The sequence below is a fragment of the Microcaecilia unicolor genome, chromosome 8, assembly GCF_901765095.1.
Source record: "Microcaecilia unicolor chromosome 8, aMicUni1.1, whole genome shotgun sequence".
In the NCBI taxonomy this organism is placed as follows: Eukaryota; Metazoa; Chordata; class Amphibia; order Gymnophiona; family Siphonopidae; genus Microcaecilia; species Microcaecilia unicolor.
In genome coordinates, this window is record NC_044038.1 from 41,581,370 (window position 1) to 41,603,367 (window position 21,998).

Below are 21,998 nucleotides of genomic sequence, written 5' to 3' on the forward strand. Positions count from 1 at the left end.
AATAGATGGTTTCTACTACTCCAAGGAGCCCTAATCCACCCTGTTAAAATGTCCAGGGGTACAAAACACAACCCGTTCTGTATGCCCTATGGAGCACTGTTATGATTTTTCAATCTGTGGATGAATAAGAAATCAACAAGCTCAGGATTCAGTCTAGCTCTCCTGTTTTCCACAGTTCCTCCTGCAATAGAAGATATCTTCTTAGAAGGTGTGCTGGTAACAGGATGTACAGGATGCCCCTTGCAAATTTTGCGAGTTGTGGCCAGCATGTTTGTTTTTCCAAAAAATCAAAATATTGTCATCTGTATCACTCAAACATAAATAACAGTCCAGTTCGTTAACAGGCTTCAAAGTAGAAAATAACAAGGGGATAGTTTGTCCCTGTCCCCATCCCGTCCCTGTGGGAGTTGTACCCATCCCCGCAGTTACTGCGAGTCCCCATCTCCCCAACATTGTCCTCTCATGTCCCTTCCCTCTCTTCAACTTTCGTTACTGGTGTCTAATATATCTTCTCTACCACATAAACTGCAGGTAGCCAGTGATCATTTATGCACATAAATGTGAACCTTTTCCCATTATGAATCCTTCATTTCTCAGCTCTGCTACTTCGCCCAGGTTGTTATGTGCTCTCTGTATGGGTTCCCATTTAAACTTTTGTCTCCTTATAACATTCTAAATTCTAAGTACTACCACCCTTAAAACACTCTTTCAATCCCTTTTGGTTCCCTATGCAAATTCTCTTTGGCATCTTTACACATCAACAGATGCCTTATTTGAAAATATTGAAAGCAGGGGCGGTAGCTACGGGAGGCCATGGAGGCTTGGGCCCCCGCAAATTTCATCTGGGCCCCTGGTTTGGCTGGCGGGGGGCCCCAACCCCTGCCAGCAAAGGTATTTGTTTGTGGGGGGGGGGGGGCGAGGTGGCACTCAAAATGTGCCCCCAACCACCGTGAGGGTCTGGCTACACCCCTGAAAAGGGTGGGGGGGGGAAGACTTTCCCATTAATCAGCTTCTCAATCTGCTGCAGTGACACCAACACCCCTTAGGGAAAGAGATCTCTACAAAACTGTATTGTCAGCTGCAACAATTTCTTTCAATGGCTGTAAATATTCCATACTAAAGGTAATATGATCATTCTTTTGCTATATGGGCACAAATTCTCACCAGTGTTCATCATTTTCCTCATCTGGTCCAAGAACAGGTGACTGCACACAGGGCCGTGCCTAGGGTCTCCGGCGCCCCCTGCAGTTGCCCCCCCCCCGAAAACTATCGCTACACTACCCGCCCTCTTCTCCCCAGATTTCCTTTTTTTTTTTGTTTAAATTTACCTCTGTCCGGCGGCAGCGTAGCGTTAGTGAGGAGGCGGCGCTCCCCCGCCCCGACGTGTCAGTCTTCCCTTCGCTCAGTGTCCCGCCTTCTTCTGATGTCATTTCTGATGTCAGAAGAAGGCGGAACTGAGCGAAGGGAAGACTGACACGTCAGGGCGGGGGAGCGCTGCCTCCTCACTAACGTTACACTGCCGCAGGACAGAGGTAAATTTAAACAAAAAAAAAAAAAAAGGAAAAAGATCTGGGGAGAAGAGGACGAGGTAAGCATGGTGCGGCGGGGCGCCCTCCTGCCATGCTTACCTCGCTTACCGTGTTGGCATGGCCCTGACTGCACACCTCCAATCCTTCCTGGGGTCTGAGATACTTCAAACACTACTACTTGTCCCAATCTCACCTTATCACCAAAATTCTATATATGGCGCCTAGAGTTACACGTTAAATTGGGCACATTCCCAATTTAATTCATGTAACTTAACTGAAGAGCCAGTCGGTGCTGATAATAGTACTGATAATTGATTATCACCAAATTGGCCCTAATTAGGGGATTTACACACATATTGTATTCTATAATGATCTGCGTGTAAATCCTAACTTGCATAAACTTTGGGGGCATTCTGAGGGTGTTCCTGTATTTTACGTGTGTACATATAGAATCACACCTAAATGTAGGGACCTACAACTAGGCCGTGCTCATACAAAGTGGCCAGACTATGAAAGCGGTTTACAATTGTTAAAAATAAACTGTAACACAATCAAAGACATCCATAATTATCAAAAGAGCAGACAGAGGGAAACTAGAGACACAATAGGAAGGGTATGAATAGTGCAAGAAAATACTCCCGTGAACAGCTGAGGTAGCAAGGACACAGCATAGATAGGTTATAAGTAGTGACCCAACTAAAAGGAGGAGGTGGATAGAATAGAGATAGCAAAGGAAAATTTAAAGTATGGTAGGAGAAGGACCTTATTAAAAAAAAAAAGCCTTGAATTTCTTCAGTGAGGACTCAAGGTGGAGAGAAGGGGGTAGTTGGTTCCATGAAGAAGGTGTCAAAGAGTGGAAGGCCAGGGAACATGAGAGACAGATGGAATTACTAAAAGATTTGTGTTGGATGAGTGAAGAGTGTGACAAATGTAAGGAACAAACATTGAGGAAAGATTGACCTGTGTAGTATGCTTTGGGTGAGTAGCAAAAGTTTATACTGAATGTTACTCATGATCTGTAGCCAGTGTTGTACATGTAAGAAAGGAGTCGCATGGAGTTGCACATATCCATCCCGCCCTGTCTTTCTTCTGCATCAGGTACTTTAGATTAATTTTAGGCCTCTTACCCTGCCAGGTAATCTTATTCAGTGTCCAGTGCTCATTAGTGCTCCTTGTCACTTTGGTAAGGAGAAATACACTACAGTGTCCTACATTAATTTGAGAATGTATGTGTGATGAATAATTTACATGCATATGTAATACCCTATTTGAGATTAAAGTCACAGATCACACAGTAGAATTGCATTTTATCATTTTATTTCTTGATTCACATTCATTTCATATTTCAAGTTTAGTCTACTCTTTGAGACACAAAGGGAAAAATATTTGATTCAAAATGCAACATTCACAGTAGTAGACATGTTGGGGCCAATTTTGAAAGCGATTTAACTGGGCAGGAGAAGCTCCTGCCTGTTTAAGTTGTGCTTAGCAGGCTGGTTGCTGATATTCAGGTGGCACTTAATTAGGCAGTGCCACTGAATATTGGCTACACAACTCAAATCCAGCCAGTGGAGGGGCTGGGAGGTATGTGGGTACCGGAAATATTCAGTGCCTGCATAGCTAAGTGAGCACATGGGACCGCAAAAAAGGCTGTCCTAACTTTGGTTGCTTAGCTATGTAGGTGCCGGGACTGAATAATGTCCAGAACCAGTATAACTTCTGGATAGAGGCCAGATGCCTCCTCTGTCCTTCCCTCCCTCATCCCCTCCCCAAGGGCACTGAACCCCTTCCACCTCCACACTCAAGAGCAGTACCCCTCCAAGACCCCACAATGTGCCCCGCTCTGTCACTCAGCTGTCGGTCTCCCAGGCCTAACTTAGTATCTCTGCTGATCGGGGGGGGGGGGGGGGGGGGGGAGGAGGTATAAGCCAAGCAGGAGCAAACCCAAATTGCTCCTGCCCATGCTGGCTTCGGTCATAATCTGGCTGCTGTGATCTCTCAGTAATCTTGCAGCTCTAGGTAATATTACGAGTGTACTGCTAGCGATCATGGCAGCCATTTTGCTGGCATAGGCAGGAGCGATTGGGGTTTACTCCTACCTGGCCTACCCCTCCCAGACCAATAGGAATACTAAGGTAGGCCCCAGGATTCCTACAGGTGGGTGGGTGGTGGGGCAGGGAGTAGGGTAGACTTGGGAATGGAGAGCTGGAGGGTATTGGAAAATGGAAGGTGGGAGTTACAGAGATCTGACAAATCTCCTTATGCAGATCCCAGGAGACATTCAGCCGGACCCGCATAAGTATTCCAGTGGCCAAGACATATCTGGTCATACCAGGACATATTCAATACAGGACATGGCCCAGCACTGAATATCAAGATTTAATTTAGCCGGAGATGTCAGCACTTAAACAAAATGCCGACTGTCACCAGCTAAATGCTTGGCGGTGGGGGGGGGGGGGGGGGGGGGGGGATGACCAAACACACAGCAGAAGTGACGTGTGTCACACAACTGCATTCCTTCAAACATGGCAATTCTAATATAAAATTGCAATAACTTAGTGCTACAGATGTGGTGAGTGTTTTGTTATGTACATTTAATACAGATATATTAGTACACATTTCATTTTTGATTAAATACCCCCAATTCCTTGTTCTCTAAAACCATTATATAAAGACAATTTTTGATAGCTAAAAAATAGGTTATATGATTGCTTTAAATGTATTAAGAATCTATTTAAAATGTGCAGACTCCTCAAGCTCTGTTCCGTTCTAACTTTGACCAAAAGCAGTCAGAGTCAGCTATACAACTCTCTTAACAGGCACAGAAGAAAGGCTTTAGATCATGTGATCCTGTTATACATTTCAAGTTCCATATTAGAAATTTGTCTTACAGATAAAAACCAACACTTCAGCTGCTGTCTAACACATGTTGTGAAAAAAATTAATACCACTAGTCCCTTAATTAAACTGTTTTGTTTGAGATGGCACTGATTTTTTTCATACTGGATATATTCGAGATGACCTCAGCAATCATTTAACTAAAAAAACAATTCTTTACAGATTCTTAGAGTCTCCTCTGGTGAGGTTACTGAATGGCCCACAGTCCGAGGGTCTTCATAAATTTCATAGTCATTGCCGCCCTGCAAACAGGGGAAAGAGAAAAATAGGTCAGCCTATGTTTTACCAATGTGCTGGCCAACTGAAAATTTTCCCCATTTTTAAATGTGTTGTCGTGAATCCTCTGAGCTATGTTTAAAAGCTTTTACATAAAGTTACTTAAATCTTGGTTTAGTGCAGCAGCAACCAGGGATGCACTTACAGGCATGGTTTTGTCTCCAAAGAAATAAATCTTCTTGCATGCATCATTTTCAAGGATTCCCAAACAGTACCTCTTATCCCAGCCTTCTGGAAATACATCTAAGCTTATCTGGCCTCCTGCATTAAGGAGATTATATATATTACTGTCAGAAACAAAAAGCGTGATTACTAAGCAAGCTACGTTTGAGAGAGTAAGATCAGGCAGAGAAGCTGTACTTAGGCATTGTAATAGAGTCAGAGAGAAGCCACCACTAAAGAATGCAATTCTGGAATAAAATAGAGGCACTGAAACTATTAGTGTCTTCTTTTATGAACTGCAGCCACCAGTTTGAATGTTTTATTAAAACAAAACTTGTCCTTTTTCTTTCACATATATTTAAGCATTTTACAAATGGAAGGCCAATTATACAGTAATGAAGACAGAAATACACAAATGAGGCACTACACCCAATATACCATATATACTTGAATATAAACCCATTCGCATATAAACAGGTAACATTTTTCCCCTAAGGGGAGAACATGTTAACTCTAATATAAACTGATGGTATATATTCAAATACTGGTAATCTTCACTCTCCACCCTTCCTTCCCTACCCCGTGGCATCCAGCATTTCTGCCGTGACGTCCTGCCACGGCCGGATCTGCCCCCAGCCCCCCTCCCAACTGGAAGCAGGTGAAATCAAAAAGTCACCCCCCAAAAATGCAACAGCAGTGGGGAAGGTAATGTTAACACCATCATCAACAAAGGGCCTGAATCATAGGCCCTAAATCCAGCCACTAGGTGCTGCCATTGTGCATGATGGACCAGGTTTGATTCGTGGCCCAGCTTCTATTGCATGGCAGTGCACGCTATCATTGAGGTAGGGAGATGGTCTACAAGATCATATGCTTAAAACAACATTAAAACATTTCTGGCTAAATTCTGTATTGTCTTATTAGAGGAGCTTGAAGTTACTAAGAAACATTTTTACATGATAAACAAAACCATACAGACCTATGGAAAATGTGAGTCCTTTTCCCGCAAAGTCTCTCCGCAAGTGTTCTACAAATGTCTCTCTAATACGTTCTTTCTGTTAAACGATATTTAATACAAGAACAGTTAATTTTATGTCATTTTTTTTCACCGTCCATTTGCAAACCCTTCCCTCAGATGGCATGCTTGGTGAACCCTGGGGATCTCTTGCTGGTCAGAGGCGACAGCATCTCCTCAGAGGTGCCCCCTTAGCACCGCTCACTGGCTAACAGGAGCCCTCTCTCCCTGAGCTTATAAATTAAACAGTATAAGGCAGCAATTTTTTGGGACTTTGAGTTCATTGCTCCAGTGTCGCTTATGCTGTGTACGTGCTTTGATCCATTGCACTGGCAGTGAACTGTCACTGTACCATTTTACCCTCTTACAATCTGGAGAGACCTTCTCTTGGCCTATTTGTAACTGGAGTGAGAAAGCAACAAGGGAAGCGGGTCCATCAAATCCACCGTGGAAGACAGAAACAAGAGGCAGACCTTATAAGAAACAGTCTTTACTGTTATTCAAAGGCTGCCAGGGTTCAAACATCTGTGCCCAACGTAGCCATGTTTCACCTGAAAAATAGCTGTGTCGGGGCAGACCTACCAGGTGGTGTACAAACGCACCCAGGAGGAGTATTGTCTTCTTTTTATCTGCTGGACGAGTTGTGGTGAAGTCTGTAATTGTATACCATCTGATAACTCTGCCCCTGCTGACATAGCTGTTTTTTAGGCGAAATATGGCCATGTTGGGCACGGATGTTTGAATCCCCGGCAGCCTTTGAATAGCAGTAAAGACTGTTTGCTTCTTATAAGGTCTGCCTCTTGTTTCTGTTTTCCTATTTGTAACTGGGGCGGCACAGTGGTTTCCACAATTTTCCCTGATCCATCCATTTTGATAACACAACAAAAAAAAAAAAAAGGAAAGAAACAAGCAACTGCACCAATCCCCCCCAACGCCCCCCCCCCCCCCCCCAACAACAAAAAACAAAAAGTCAGTCACCAGGAGCTTGAGACACCTCTTGGTCTCCAAACCTTGCAAAATAATAAAAATCCTTGATTATTCTAATCTTTATATGTAAAAATTATCGCCAAATTTAAAAGAAAACAAAAAGCAATAGCACAAAATCATACTCACTTTATCCAGTTCATAGAACTCGATCCGTTCCTCTTGGCTACAGCTTCTTCCAATAGGAGAAACATTTAACATCCCATTACGGAATTCAATAAACGTACCTCTGCGAGAGGCCCCAGAGAGGAAATAAGGGAACAATATATGAGATACATCATGAAGCAATGGACTAATGGTGAAGCATTCAAGATTACATGCAGCACTGCCACTTGGCATTCATTCACTCAAATATAATTGGTTTATTACTCCCCTCCCCTTATGGACAAAGGGGTGGGGGAAGCCTTAGAAATTCAGGCTCAACACCTTCAACCTACAAATTCAAGAACAAAGATTACACAAATTGCAACTTTTTATATTTGGATAATCCAAGGCTGTGCATGATATGGGTCGACTCACAACAAAACCAAAATCCAAAAGTCACAGAATCAGTCCTCGGCAGTACAAAGAACAGTGACAAGAAGTGTCAGACCCGAGCCAGTGCTTCCAACTTCACTTCAGTACAAAGAGACATGGAGGGTGTTCCTCTTTAACCTATGATTCAGTTTGCTTTTCTACCAGGATAATCTGTGGCGTAATTTTAAATCATTCCAGTAACCTATAAGCGATCCTTAAACATATTTACCTTTTCTTTGGTAGCTTAATTTTGGCAATGTATCTCAGACAGTAGTTGATTAAATCTTGGATTATGTCCTCCCCAACATGGGCTTGAATGCTCTAAAAATATATAAAAATACACGTGAGGGATTGCTTGTTACATTAAAGGGAACTTCTCCTAAGCTGCGCTAAGCCCTTATCGTACTAATTCTATAAAAGTCACCAAAACTGCACATGCAAATTTGTGCATGGAATTCAAATGAACAAGCCAAGTAGTGCCAATAATTGGCACTACCTAGATTTAATTAGAACTTAAGCACGTAAATTTAGGCATAGGATCGGCACCTAAATTTAAAAAGAAAAAAAAAAAAAGGGGTGTGTGTGGAAATGGGACCGCCATGGGTGGAATGGGGGGGGGGGGGGGCATTCCTAGAATTTACACGAGTTGTTATAGAATAATGGGGATACGTGCCCTGTGTAGGTGCGAACATTTGCACCACATTTCAGTTGGTGCAAATGGCCGCACCTAATGTTAGGCTTGAGCCCTGGGTGTAAGCACTATTCTTAAACTGCGGCTATTTTTAAGCGCGGCTTATAGAATGGCACCATATAGAATCCAGCCCTCTGCAGGCTTAGTCTGCCAAAATAGGCTTAGTGCAGGATACGTGTGCTATTTATTTTTTTGAATTATTTTTTTGGGAGGGGTGTGGAAGCGCTAACCAGCCATCGTGTTCACATTAGTATGTGCTAACTGGTGAATACAGGAGCCCTTAGTGCCTCCTAAACAGGAGATGGTAAGTGCTCCTGTGTTATTTGCAGTTGCTGTGCACAGACATTGGCGCACGACCTGACAAATGCTCTTTTTTATGGATGTGCTAGAAACAGGGTTAGTGTGCGGGGGAAAGTCCCACATTAGGATGTGCTAAGCTTATTTTGCAGCGCCTCTTAGTAAAAGGGCCCCTAATTTAGTATACTAGCAGAAAAAAAACAATCATATGAAAACTCTTCACTAATTGCAAACTGAAATTCACTGGGATTAAACGAAACATCAAGGAGAAGTAAAAATTGCTGAGTTTTGGACAGAAAGGTCATAAATCAAACCTAAGAATGTTCCAACTGCTCTCAAATCCAGGGTAAAGTGGAAGGAAAAGGTGGTCCCATGGCTTGTACCACAGTGCACTGGATGTCAGTTTGGATTCTTTATGTGTCAGGATGGTTCTAGGTCAGTTCCCACCCACCAATTCCCACTGAACCAGTTTCCACCACACCAGGGAGGGCATTTCTCACCCATAACCCAAAAATACAAAACACACAAGGACAAGTAATCTCCCTCACTTTCCTCTTCCAGGTCGTTTGAGGGGGACAGTACCCCTCACACCCCTCCCCCACAACATTATCTTTTACACATCTCTTTCCCGTTCCAGACATGAAGTTTGTGAGTGGGGGTGGGGCAATTCGCCCCCCTCCAACTAGGTTTCAACCTAATTCATGCTTCATCTGGGATCTAAATATCATAGATAAGTAAATAGATAAATACAAACTGCAATTCATGTGGGGGGAGTTGCCAATGTCCCCTCCCCTCCTAACTAGGTTTCAACCTAATTCATCTTAAATCTGGGATCTAAATGTCATAAGTAATTAAATAAAATCAATAAATACAAACTGCAGTTCATGTGTGGGGGGGGGGGGGGGGGATAATGCAACCCCCACACCCTCCCCAAACTAGGTTTCAACCTAATTCAGCCCCTCAAAATGACACACTGATTATGATTTATAAAAATGTACCAGGACTTATGGGATCCAATAAAAGAAAGAAGCTATGGACACTAAAAAAAAAAAAAGGCTAGGGAGAGTGGGAAATGACCCGAGGGGGGGTGGGGGGAACTGTCTGGGTGGGAACTCGCCTGATACCATCAGGATCTGTTAGATGTGGGCATACCACAAACAGGCACACTTGCATCCCATTTAGGAGAGAAAATGACTGTTGCTATTGTGACACAAGGTGCACACCATCCTGTTGGTCCGGCCAGTAAGGCACACAGTTTAAAGGATTAAAAATGGCAGGATGAAAAAGGGGGAAAATGTACTTTAGAAAATCAAGCCCTTCAGGTTGTCTGAGGCAGTGCTATCACTTGCAGATCAGAACTACTCAGTGTACTGGTTACTCTGATTTCACTGTGCATTTGGTTTTAAAAGTACAATAAAAGTACAGTGGGTGTTATGACAAGTCTTTCATGAATGACATCGTTAGATGATGTTTGTGTTGTTTAGCGATATCATTTCCTGAGACAAATCATCCATAGTTTTGTATTGTATTGAAGCTACTTTTTCACCAGATGGCTTTCTTTAAACCATTGTAACTATCTGTTTATGGAGCTGCAATATGCACAAAGCTTAAGAAGTTCACTAGAAAAGTTATCCTACCATAAAGGAGTGATAAATCTTTTATTGCGGTGTTCTGTCTTTGAGAAGGAAAAAAAATGCACAAGCAATTCATTTCTAACATAGCTGCACACTAACACAGTCTATAGGATACGTACCTGCTTAGATAAGAACTTTCCATCTTTGTACGCGACAAGACCATTTTCTGCAAACACGTAATCATACTTTTCAACCACTATAAAAAAAGAAACAAAGAAGTGATTTATGTTGCTGTGTATCTGGCTTTGTTCATGTCAGGGTGATATAAACAATCAATCGTTTTCAGGAGTTGGCAGCTATCTATGATTTTACTAGATCGGTCAGATTTTTACCTACAACTTTACTTTTATACTGATGCGTGTGTTATTAGGGAATGGGAATGGAACTTGATATACCGCCTTTCTGTATATATATTTTTGCAACTACATTCAAAGCAGTTTACATAGTATATGCAGGTACTTATTTGTACCTGGGGTAATGGAGGGTTAAGTGACTTGCCTAGAGTCACAAGGAGCTGCAGTGGGAATCGAACCCAGTTCCCCAGATCAAAGTCCCTACACTAACCACTAGGGAGAGGGATCTTGGGGTCATAGTATCTGAGGATCTGAAGGCGACGAAACAGTGTGACAAGGCGGTGGCCGTAAGTAGAAGGTTACTAGGCTGTATAGCGAGGGGAGTGACCAGCAGAAGAAAAGAGGTTTTAATGCCCCTGTATAAGTCGTTGGTGAGGCCCCACCTGGAGTATTGTGTTCAATTCTGGAGGCCGTATCTCGCTAAGGATGTAAAAAGAATTGAAGCGGTGCAAAGAAAAGCTATGAGAATGGTATAGGATTTGCGTTACAAGACGTATGAGGAGAGACTTGCGGTCCTGAACATGTATACCCTGGATGAAAGGAGAAACTGGGGCGATATGATACAGGTGTTCAAATATCTGAAAGGTATTAATCCGCAAACGAACCTTTTCCGGAGATGGGAAGGCGGTAGAACTAGAGGGCATGATATGAGATTGAAGGGGGGCAGACTCAAGAAAAATGTCAGGAAGTATTTTTTCACAGAGAGAGTGGTGGATGCTTGGAATGCTCCTCCGTGGGAGGTGGTGGAGAGGAAAACGGTAACGAAATTCAAACATGCATGGCATAAACATAAAGGAATCCTGTTCCGAGGGAATGGATCCTCAGAAGCTTAGCCGAGATTGGGTGGTGGGAGGCGGGGATAGTGCTGGGTAGACTTATAAGGTCTGTGCCCTCAAAAAATAACAGATACAAATCAAGGTATACACAAAAAGCAGCACATATGAATTTATCTTGTTGGGCAGACTAGATGGACCGTGCAGGTCTTTTTCTGCCGTCATCTACTATGTTATTCCTAGAGCACAGCTAGATTTCTTATACTAAAATCAGTCTTGCAGACATCATTTTTCATTTGTTGTTTTATGCTGTCAATAAATTTACTAACGGTGGCAACTCTAGCTAAAGTATACAGGTGGGTTCCTATCCCTGCACAAAAAGAAAACACTGCAGGGAGTTCAGGAGGAGACCAAGTCTGCTTAGACAATGCCTCATCTCTTATGACTGGTCCAGCATTGAGTAAGGACATATTTATTTTAAGGAACCAATTGCAGCTTTTCCCTCGTGACAGAACATTATAGCAGTAGCCGAGAACAAAACCTACGGTACAGGAAAACGTTTATCAAGGGAATGGCGGTAGATTTTAGAAACCTCTTTTCAGGCTTATACTTCTGAGCAGACACTTACCATCCTCTCCCAGCTGTTCTTTAATCTTATCGAAGTCTGATCCTCCTACCACACCTACTTTCATCTTCTTCCTCAATGCCTGCAGAAATTCAGCCATGTCAGGGGTAATTTTCTATAGATTAAAAAGACATATGTAAATATTCACAAAAAATGTGAGTGAACATTTATATCAATGTAATCATAAATATTGATATGCTTTAACCACATCAGTTTAAAGGTACAAATTTTACGGAGGTAATATTTCAAAATGTCAAATGCCTAATTAAAGACATCATGTCCCTTAACATATCACCTTTCTTATGTATATCTTTATTTCTCCCTTTACTGGTCTTCTTTATAGGTCACGATTCTTTTCTGTCCAAATCTATTTATTATTTATATCAGGGATTCCCTGCACCAAGTAACAGCTATAACCCTATCTTACTGGGTAGACTAGTTGAGTCATTAATCTGCTATCATTTACTATGTCCTCACACCACGGTCAGTCGGGTTTACAGAATATCCTCGCCTCACCCTATGCTTGGAATAAACTTCCTGAGCCCTTACGCCAAGCCCCCTCCCTACCCATCTTCAAATCCTTGCTCAAAGCCCACCTCTTCAATGTTGCTTTCGGCACCTAACCTTTATACCTTTCAGGAAATCTAGACTGCCCCTATTTGACTGACTGTACATTTGTCCTTTAGATTGTAAGTTCCTTTGAACAGAGACTGTCCTTCTATGTTAAATTGTACAGTGCTGCGTAACCCTAGTAGCACTTTAGAAATGTCAAGTAGTAGTAGTAATATATAGTCTGAGAAATCTGTATATGTTAGAGACCTAGGGGTCCTTTCACTAAGGTGCAGAAGGCCTAATGTGGGCCTAACACACCGTAAAAGGGAACTACCATGGGACGTGCTGAGCCATCCTGTGGAGTTCGCCCATCAGCATGTGCTACTCCTGTGGTAAAAAAATATATTTTTTTATTTTTTTGCCGTGGAAGGCGTGTCTACGCTAATCGGGTAGCACAGGCACACTACCTAATTAGCGCAGGAGCCCTTACCGCCTCCCAAATAGGTGGCTGTAATGGCTCCTGGTAATAATGGCCACACACTAATGGGGAAATTAGCACGCGACCATTTTTGAACCACACTAGAAAGTGGATGGAGCGTGAGGCAAACCAATGTGCTAATCACAGTCCCGGCCACTTTCTAGCACAGCTTGGTAAAAAAGAAAAAAAAAAAAAAAAGACCCCCTAGTGACTACTTGGTGGCTAAGCAGTCGCTAGTGAATGAATACCTGGAGACTGATGTAGAAAGCTACTGTGGGTTACAGCATACCCTTGAAGGCTGCTGTATGCAAAAAAGGTTTCTGCGCTGAGGTTTACACCCACAGTAGACATCAGCAAACAGCATGCAGGGCTATATGCTGATATCTACCATGGGAACCTAACACCAGGTCTGAGGCTGGTGTACAGCCCTCTTGGTCAGCAATGGCCTCATTTCCTTCCCCTCTGCCCCACTCTGGCACTGTCCCATCTCCCCAAAATCATCTGACCCAGTTCCCTCCCACTCACTCCCCATGATAAGAAAAAAAAATTCTCCTGGGCCCCTCCCCCCAATATGACCAGTCCTCTCCCGACACAATTGTTTTCCTGTGTCTAGTGGCACCCTTCCTCCGCACAACTAAATTAAAAAACAAACAAACAAAGGTCTCTGGTGTTTAGTTGGACCATGACCCCCTTTTCCAAGCCCTCTAATATGGCAGACTGGCTCCACCCAGCACATCCCTGGGGCCACCATTTTGAAATGAAAGCTCGGAGGCAGGGGCAAGTGGGCACCGGTACTGTATCATTCAAGGTCCGGGGACGTAGTGGAGGCGAGTGAGATGGGGACTTTTTTTTTTAAATAAAATTCTGGTTGGACCGGTGGTGGGAGGCAAGGGTGCCACTGGACGCCAAGCAGTAGTTTTGTTGGGAGGGAGGGCTCAAGCATCGACAGGAAAGGTGACATTTGGGTCATTCCATGTCAAGAGGTTTGGTGGTCCCTGCGCGACCATCACAGATTTCGATGACATTTTCTGTGAACATTCATACATGTCCCCAATGAACACTGGTAAAGTTTTATGTTCGCCGATGCAATACTTGCTGAGATATAGTAATCTGTTTGACCCCATATTGCAGCCGTCTATGGTATGACTCCGAGATTTTGGCAACTTTGAGACACTGTATCTCCGGCAATATTTTGTTGAGAGAAACAAAACTTGGTCATCTTGTACAACTTTTTGCGCTCTATTAAACAAAATAATAAAAAAAATGTTCATGAGCGATTTCCATGAAGAAAACTTGGAGCAAACTTGGTCTGAAAAATTTGTAAAGTTTGGCTTTTTATATCTCTGGAATTAAAGATGTGATAAACGTGAAACTTTGCACACAACAACATCACCCATGTCCTGCGACCCTCCTCTCCCCCTGCCCCCCCCTACAGCCACCCATGTCCAGCGACCCTGCTCTCCCCCTGCCCCCCCCTGCAGCCACCCATGTCCAGCGACCCTGCTCTCTCACCTGCCCCCCCTGCAGCCACCCATGTCCAGCGACCCTGCTCTCTCACCTGCCCCTCCTTCATCCACCCAGGTTGTATAACAAAATCTTCGGGGCAGGCAGGAAAGATCCATTTTCCTGCCTGCCCGCTGTTGGCACTGATGCTCCCCCACTGCCGGATTGCTGTTGAAAATGGCCGCCGAGACTTCCAATGGCGGTCTCGCGAGACTTCTGCTGAAGTCTTGGAGGCCACCCTTGTAAGTATCGGCGGCCATTTTGAACAGCGATCCAGCAGCGGGGGAGCGCCAGCAGCGGGCAGGCAGGAACGTGGATCTTTCCTGCCTGCCCCGAAGATTTTGTTACACAACCTGGGTGGATGGAGGGGCAGGTGAAAGAGCAGGGTCGATGGACATGGGTGGCTGGAGGGGGGGGGGGCATGGGGAGAGAAGGGTCGCTGGACATGGGTGGCTGGAGGGGGGCAGGGGAGAGGAGGGTCGCTGGACATGGGTGACTGCAGGGGAGGGTCGGTGGACATGGGTTGCTGCTGGGGGGGCAGGGGGGTGTTTGATGTGCCGGGGGGAGGGGCTTGGGTGATGCACCTGGGGGGGGGGGGGTTCTGTGGTTCGGTGCTTGTAGTTTTTTGATGCGCCCGTTCCCTGCCAGTTGCTCCGAAGTGGCAGGGAGCTGCACACTGACAGCTGATTCCCAGGCAGGGGGAGGAGTAGGTTACTCGCCTCTTGCCTTGGAATCAGCTGTGAGTGACCTCATCCTGGCTACCCAGGAGCCAGGGACACAGGCAGTCCCACATTAGAACATTGGTGGTGAGAATTATTATATAGGAGAATAAGAACACCAACTGCCAAATTCCCGAAAGTTAAACAGCCTAACTCTCATAACACAAGAGCGAAGGTCAAGAACCTTTCAGTCCCATAACCTAATACAACTATGAAAGAACATCCTTACTCCACATAAGGAAATCAAACTAATAACGCGAAGAAACAGGGACTGTTCGAGCTTGCAGCTGATAAAAAAAAACCCCGAAGAACTACGAGGCCACGAAAGCGCAAGTATTAAAGCAAAACCTTTTACCTGCCTGGGAGCTGTAAGGGTTCCGTCAACATCAAACATACAAATAGAAAGCTCCATCGCAGCAGCTGGCGCCATCACCCTCACACTACACTGAGAAGATGATGAATGAAGAGTGTACACACACACTACTTCCGCACAACAAACCGCCGCAGGGATACCTGGGAATTGTAGTACCAGTCCTCAAAATACCGGAAGCCGCCTTTGCGAGACTGACTGCTCCAGGCCAAGGAGGTTTAATAAGGTAGGAGGCGGCAGGAGCCTATCTGGTCCATTATGTGAGCTGAAGCAAGGAGATTTAATAGACTTGCTCGGACATGCTGCGCTCTAAGTTCTCTGACGCAACTGCCTATTTCCGGTAAGGCGGGATGTAGAGGGAGGGAACAGGGAAGTAGTAGTTTGATGATGATGTATCACAGGGGACGGGGCATGATCGGAGAAGGGAAGCTGTTAGCGGTGGGATTGTTAGTGGGTGACCTCTAGCCAGGTATGAGTTTGATGGAGAGGTGCCGTATCGCGGACAAGGAAGAGAGTGGAAGATAGAGGGAGAGATGGCAGATCATGTGGAGGGGAGACCGGTCCACCGATCTATATGAGGAGGGGGTGATCGGCGTGTGTCTTGGTATCTTGGGGTTACTAGACGGCTGCACTGGAACTGGGTTAGCTGGGATCCCCTCCAGGCCCACGGGACTCCCGCAGGATGGACACAGGCCCTGCGGTGTTCCCGCAGAAGTTTGGTGCCAGGCTAGCCTTCCTATCCTTTCCTTGTGTTTCTAAGCTAGTTAGCAATTATAATAGTACAAAAAAAATTATGGATATGGCTGATAGTATTGAAATCCACATAAGCACTGAGAGGGGAAGTTATCAACGAGCTGCTGTTAAGTATGGTTATTTTAGTATAGGGGATGGAGGAGATTCCGGTGGGGATGGGTGAAATCTTGCAACTCTAGTGATTACAAGCAAAGCAGTTTGCATATTATATACAGGTACTGCAATTGGGCACACAAAGGGGCAGATGCAGTAAGGTTGCAGTTGTGCAGTGATGGCTTAGCACATGGCTTCTGAGTATACAATACAAATACAAAATTGAGAAATTCTTTTTTTCTACCTTTTTTGACCATTAAAAAAATTGTGTTGGTTGCATGCTTATCTTTCTACTTCCCTTTGTTCATCTTTTCTAAACTTTCCAGGGTCTCCTGTTTGTGATTTCTTTCCTCTCATCTTCACTCCCCCCCCCCCCCCCCCCCCAGCATCTTATTTCTGTCTTGTGTCCATCTCTTCCTCCTCCCTCTCCTTATCTTCCAAGTTGCTTAGACAGCAGTGGCAGCAAAGCAATGTGTCTATACACTGCCTGTTCTGAAGGCACCCTCTGATTGTCCTATTCCCCCCCCCCCCCCCTGTTTCTTGAGGGGTGGTATGAGTCACAGAGATTCAGGAGCAGGCATCATATAGAAGTTGCTATGCTGCTGCTCCTGTCTAAGCAACGTGGGAGGGAGAGAAGTGCAGGGTGGGGGTGATTAATTTTATTAGCTGCAATTAATTTTATAAAAATTGTGACTAATAACACGTTTTGGGTGGGTCTTCTTATTTACAGCATCTTCTAGGACGCCCTCCTGTGTTCTTTTTGGAGGGAATGCTATTTTTTTAAAAACATTGTTGCTGGGCTCACAGAGTAGAGGGGAAAGCATATATTATGGGCAAGAAATGCATTTTAAATCATTGGCTGCAGGACTTTCCCCCTACTTTGTGGTACTGGAGGAACAAACTTCATACATTGATGCTTTGGGAGTCATGTGGGGCTGGCCATCATCCCAAGCGGCATTTTTTTCTTCAGCTGGGACGTGTATTTGGTCTCTATGTCGCCTCATGCACGTAGCCAGGTTCGTAATCGGTTTTAAGATGGATGTACTATTCCTGCATAGTCATTCGGGATAAGGGGGGGGATGCCTCATTAGGTTTGAGGTCATAAGAGTCCATACCTTGTCTGAGGTTTACTACATCCACTGTTGTCCTGTCGTCTTTGGTGGGGTGGGTAGAGCTGTATCCTTTCTAAGGCAAGCTGAAAATTGCTCCTCTATGCAGTAAAATAATGGCATGCAAATTACTGCAAAACCCAGTACATAAAAGTAGTATATAATCTCTACTAAAATATAATTATTATAGCACCCCAAAAGACTATAATTCCTATGGAGAATAAAGCCTCAATCTATTTTTAGCATGCAGCACTCCTTTTACTAAGCCATGGTAGCGTTTTTAGGTCGCAGTAGAAATCAGCTGGCGGTAATCATCGAGACGCCCATAGGAATATAACAGGCATCGTGGCATTTACCGCCAGCTGATTTCTATCATGAGCTAAAAACGCTACTGCGGCTTAGTAAAAGACCCCTTCAGTGTTAATTCATGTTCAGTCATTGGCATAAAAAAAAATCTCCTTTTGAATTTTTACATATTTATCATTTATGCTTATTTCAATAAAATTTCACCGTACTCATTAAGCCTTTTATCTAGTGTTCCAAATTTGGGGACAGGCTCTCAATATGTATACATTGGAAGAAAGGTGGGAGAGAAGGGATATGATAGATGTTTACCTCTGTGGCCTTAACGTACAAGAGGTGAGCCTCTTTCCCTCTCACTGGCTGGAAAAGGAGCTGTCTTGCGGGGGGGGGGGGGGGGGGTAATAGTCCATGCCCAAGCTCTCTGGGGACTCCTCGATCGTGGAGAGCAGCAGGCGCATCAGCCCCACTTACACCCTGGGAGGTCTCGACCGCATATGGGTCAGTGTTCTTTTGGATAGGGGTTGAAGTGCATTCCACAGAGGTTGCGGGCTTACTCATTCCCTTTCTCTTAGTATGAAGCACAATGTTCCAACTGGAGTTGAGTTTTGCTAATAGAAATCTGAGACCTGTTTAACAGTTTCTTGCATTTAATTTTGCTTACATTATCAGTTATATATTGATTAAAAAGGAACCTCTTTCACTCCTTGTAGGACGTTGCTCTTTAGCCTTCCATTATTTTTCTTTCTTCCTCCACTTAGCTTTTCTCCCTGTTAATGCTGAAACTAGTCTTTGCACAAAACAAAGAAGGAAAAAACCGCCACAGATGGAATGAATCACAAACAAAAAAAGTGGTCGGTCGAAAGTAGGAACCAGATGATTCTTTAATTGCCAGTATCCAAATTATTCAAAGAGCCTGACACAACTGTGTTTCGGCATATGCCATCAGGGGTCAAAAGAAAATTTTGTTAGCAGATGACGGGGCATCCTGTTTGAGTGGCATACCAATTGCTTTTGCTTGAACTATATTTAAATCATTTTGTAGCAGAGCATTAGAATTAAGAACCAGTTAATGATTCCTTCTACTGTCATATACTAACAAGATTTTGTTTTGACCCCTGATGCAGGCATTTTATTATTATTATTTATTTGGATTTTGCTCACACCTTTTCAGTAGTAGCTCAAGGTGAGTTATATTCAGCACACTGGGTATTTCTCGGTGCCTGGAGGGCTCACAATCTAAGTTTGTACCTGAGGCAATGGATGGATAAGTGACTTGCCCAAGATCACAAGGAGTAGTAGTGGGATTTGGATGTCAAGACAGGTGCTCTAACCACTAGGCCACTCCTCCACTCAGGTTTATGCCAAAACACAGCTGTGTCGGGCTCTTTGAATAATTTGGATACTGGCAATTAAAGAATCATCTGATTCCTACTTTTGACTGATTTGATTCCACTTTTTGTTTCTTTTGTGAAACTAGTCATTGGCCAGTGATGGCAGTCATATGATTACGGATACAATTTTGCCTTGACTAGGGGCAGTTACAAGGGGGTAAGAAGAGTGACCATCCCGAGTGTCAAACCTTTACCATGCCAAGCTTCTGAGTCACTGCGAGTCTGTGGCACCATAGCCCAAAAGGGAGGGAGGGTTGGCCAAAGTCAACCAAGGATGATGTTATCCCTTTATATAGTTGCTGTCCATTTTGTTTTGTTGTACTTTTTGAAAGGTGGTTTATCATATCTGGAGTAAACTAAATTGTTGTCCTTGCTGTGAAAGTAGTGAACTGTAGAATGGCAGCACCACTGCATTTCCTCAGTCAGTATCATTTGGACTTTGAACATATTGAATTGTCCCAGGCATATGGACATCTTGCATATACCTTGTAGCGCTATAGAAGTGATAAGTTGTAGCTTGAGTAATGAGTGTTTTAATTTTTAGTCCAGATCTAATTTGTAAATAGTGTTTTCATGTGTTTGTATTTTAATGTTTTTTTAATGCTTTGTATGTATTATGGGATCCACTTAGAATTATTAAGATAATGCAGAATAGAAATAGATTTTATTAAATGTCTTATTTCTCTTTAAGGTGAAGATTTTTATAATGGTCTTCCACATTTGCTTGCATACAGCATCTAGAGGGGCTGGGTATGGTGGCCTTATAGCAAGAGTGCGGACAGTGAACACAGTTTGCCGAAGCACTTGCACAGGCAGCCAAATACCACATCAACTTCTGAAGAAAGGATTCACCAATAACCATTTATCACAAGTGAATGGTGACACTTTGCTTGTTCAGCAGAGGTCTTTGTACAGTACAGTTTCATCTCCTCAAGGCCAGCAGAATTGTGTTGTTCAGGATGCCCAGCAATTCACACTGATCTACAGATTTCCAGGCATTCGTTTCTGTAGAGCTTTGTCTAGACTAAAACTGCTCCAGACTTCTATCACTGTATTACTTCTGCCTCCAATGTATTACCTTTATTTAAAGGGACAGGCTTCCTATGAAAGTGTTCTTTATTCTGTGGGTATTGCCATCTTTGCTGGTGGAATGTTGTATTGTTTAAGTTACTATCTGCGGAGAATCATTGGAATGATATATTTAAATCAGGCAGGTACCATACTCAAGGTATCTCACTTGACATTTTGGGGAAGAAGGAAAGACATTTTTATCCCAGTAGAAAATGTAATGACCTTGATGGAAACTGGAGACCATAAGACTGAAATACTGCGTCAGTTTAAACGATATGATAGCCCATCAGTGTTATATTTTACAACTAAATTTGGCTATGTTGTGGATAGAGAGAGATTTTTGCAGGTATTTGGAGGGGTCTTCTAAACATGGTCTTAATGGCTTGTAGGTCTGAAGTTATGTAAGTCCCCCATGTTTTGTCTATGCTCCCAATGCTAAACTTCAATTATATTTTGTATCATGTAGTTTATCCATTATTGTTACCTCTAGGGTTTCATTAGATCTTCCCTCAAAAAATAAAAATCTTTGCCTGTCCGAAAATAGTGCTGAAGTCTTAAATTTCACATCTTGTCAGAAAAGGTCAAGTTGGTTTAATCTGTGATATCTTGGGGCCCAAGGGCTGCCTATGAGATCAAGGATAGGAGAAGTGATATGGGAGTGCAGGCTCTTTAGGACAGCCCCAAAGATAGCTCCTTAAACCTGCTTCAAATACCTGAAACCTGTTTTTCCTTTTTTGTTCCTCAATATAGTACTCAGTTGTAGTCCTTGTGGGCAAAACAAATCTATTTTACCAAATAACCACAACATAGATATACTGTATGATCCAGGTTAATTTCTTATTTAGGTTACCCTGAAAAAGGCCCCCGTTTTGGGGAGGCTACAGGGACCAGACTGAGTGCTACACGACTGGAACAAGGCTTAGGGCCTCTTTTACAAAGCCACACTGCCGATTCTTGGTGCGGCAAATGAGAGGAAGCCCATTCAGTTCCCATGGGCTTCCTCTCATTTGCTGCATGGCTATGTAAAGAAGCCGTTAATTTGGGGATTAAATTACAAATATAAGAAAAGCTAAGTTGTATTTGGTTACATTTTTAATTTTAAAAAAGTTCCATCCTTCCTACTTTACACACATCTACAGTTAGTGCATAGGGAGAAGATTTTTCTTTTCCATATCAGAATCCTCATACATTCGTCCCTTCGCCCCTGCTAGATATATCCTTAGAATGGCATCTGGATGTGACACCAAACAGAAAAGCTATTAGTGGGAACACACACAACCACCCCATAAGTTTCCTTTCCATTTGAAAAGCAAGCTACAAATGAACCTTAAAAAAAACCAAAACATCACAACACACAGCTGATAGTCACCAGGGAAATTTAATTTAAATTTTTTTTAAGACTGATGAACACTGAATGGATTTCTCATAGTGAGATACATAGACTATATTATTTATACTATGATGTACAGTCAATTTTTACATTTAGCACTGTAAACAATATATTTCTCTTGTGTATACAGCTGATAATGTTTTACTGCCAAGTTTTGTACCATTACATTAACACATTTTACAGGTCACTAAAAATTATAAAAACAGGTGTTCAATTTTCAAAGCACATAGACTTACACAATTAACACAGAGGCGTATTTTCAAAGCACTTAAAGTCCTATAGGTTACTATGAGGCATATTTTCAAAGCACTTAGCGAAGTGCTTTGAAAATATGCCTCTATGTAACTAAGCTGCAATGTCGTAAACAGGAGGGCAAGTCTAAATGCTTTGAAAATGAGCCCCGTAGGACTACTACTACTACTTAACATTTCTAAAGCGCTACTAGGGTTACGCAGCGCTGTACAATTTAACATGGAAGGACAGACCCTGCTCAAGGAGCTTACAATCTAAAAG

At 43.3% G+C, this 21,998-nt stretch overlaps 2 protein-coding genes across 3 annotated transcripts; one reads left to right on the forward strand and one right to left on the reverse strand.

Annotated features, from left to right (window-relative positions):
* Nucleotides 1–3,418: 3,418 nt before the first annotated feature.
* On the reverse strand, nucleotides 3,419–15,497 carry PMM2 (phosphomannomutase 2). Of its 2 annotated transcripts, none has more exons than XM_030212167.1 (8): nucleotides 15,361–15,497; nucleotides 11,757–11,868; nucleotides 10,122–10,198; nucleotides 7,610–7,701; nucleotides 6,994–7,093; nucleotides 5,845–5,920; nucleotides 4,849–4,964; nucleotides 3,419–4,669 (listed from the first exon to the last, which is right to left on the reverse strand). In XM_030212167.1, the coding sequence occupies exons 1-8, from the start codon at nucleotides 15,433–15,435 to the stop codon at nucleotides 4,568–4,570; spliced, it is 750 nt and encodes a 249-aa protein (XP_030068027.1). In that variant the 5' UTR covers nucleotides 15,436–15,497; the 3' UTR covers nucleotides 3,419–4,567. The 2 variants fall into 2 exon arrangements, with proteins under 2 accessions (XP_030068027.1, XP_030068028.1); XM_030212168.1 differs by having other exon boundaries at nucleotides 15,365–15,444.
* Nucleotides 15,498–19,420: 3,923 nt separating this feature from the next.
* On the forward strand, nucleotides 19,421–21,749 carry TMEM186 (transmembrane protein 186). Its single transcript, XM_030212124.1, has 2 exons — nucleotides 19,421–19,486; nucleotides 19,716–21,749. Exons 1-2 carry the CDS (start codon nucleotides 19,421–19,423, stop codon nucleotides 20,460–20,462), a joined length of 813 nt encoding a protein of 270 aa, XP_030067984.1. The 3' UTR covers nucleotides 20,463–21,749.
* Nucleotides 21,750–21,998: the final 249 nt, after the last annotated feature.

Excerpts from the sequence above, each read along its gene's own strand:
- PMM2 (XM_030212167.1), bottom strand. The coding sequence starts at position 15,435 with ATGGCGCCAGCTGCTGCGATGGAGCTTTCTATTTGTATGTTTGATGTT. Across the intron at positions 10,199-11,756 it reads AGAACAGCTGGGAGAGGATG|TGGTTGAAAAGTATGATTAC; the intron begins GTAAGTGTCTGC and ends CTTTTTTTATAG. Across the intron at positions 5,921-6,993 it reads AGTTCTATGAACTGGATAAA|AAAGAACGTATTAGAGAGAC; the intron begins GTGAGTATGATT and ends ATCGTTTAACAG.
- TMEM186 (XM_030212124.1), top strand. The coding sequence starts at position 19,421 with ATGGCAGCACCACTGCATTTCCTCAGTCAGTATCATTTGGACTTTGAA. Across the intron at positions 19,487-19,715 it reads AACATATTGAATTGTCCCAG|GTGAAGATTTTTATAATGGT; the intron begins GCATATGGACAT and ends TTTCTCTTTAAG.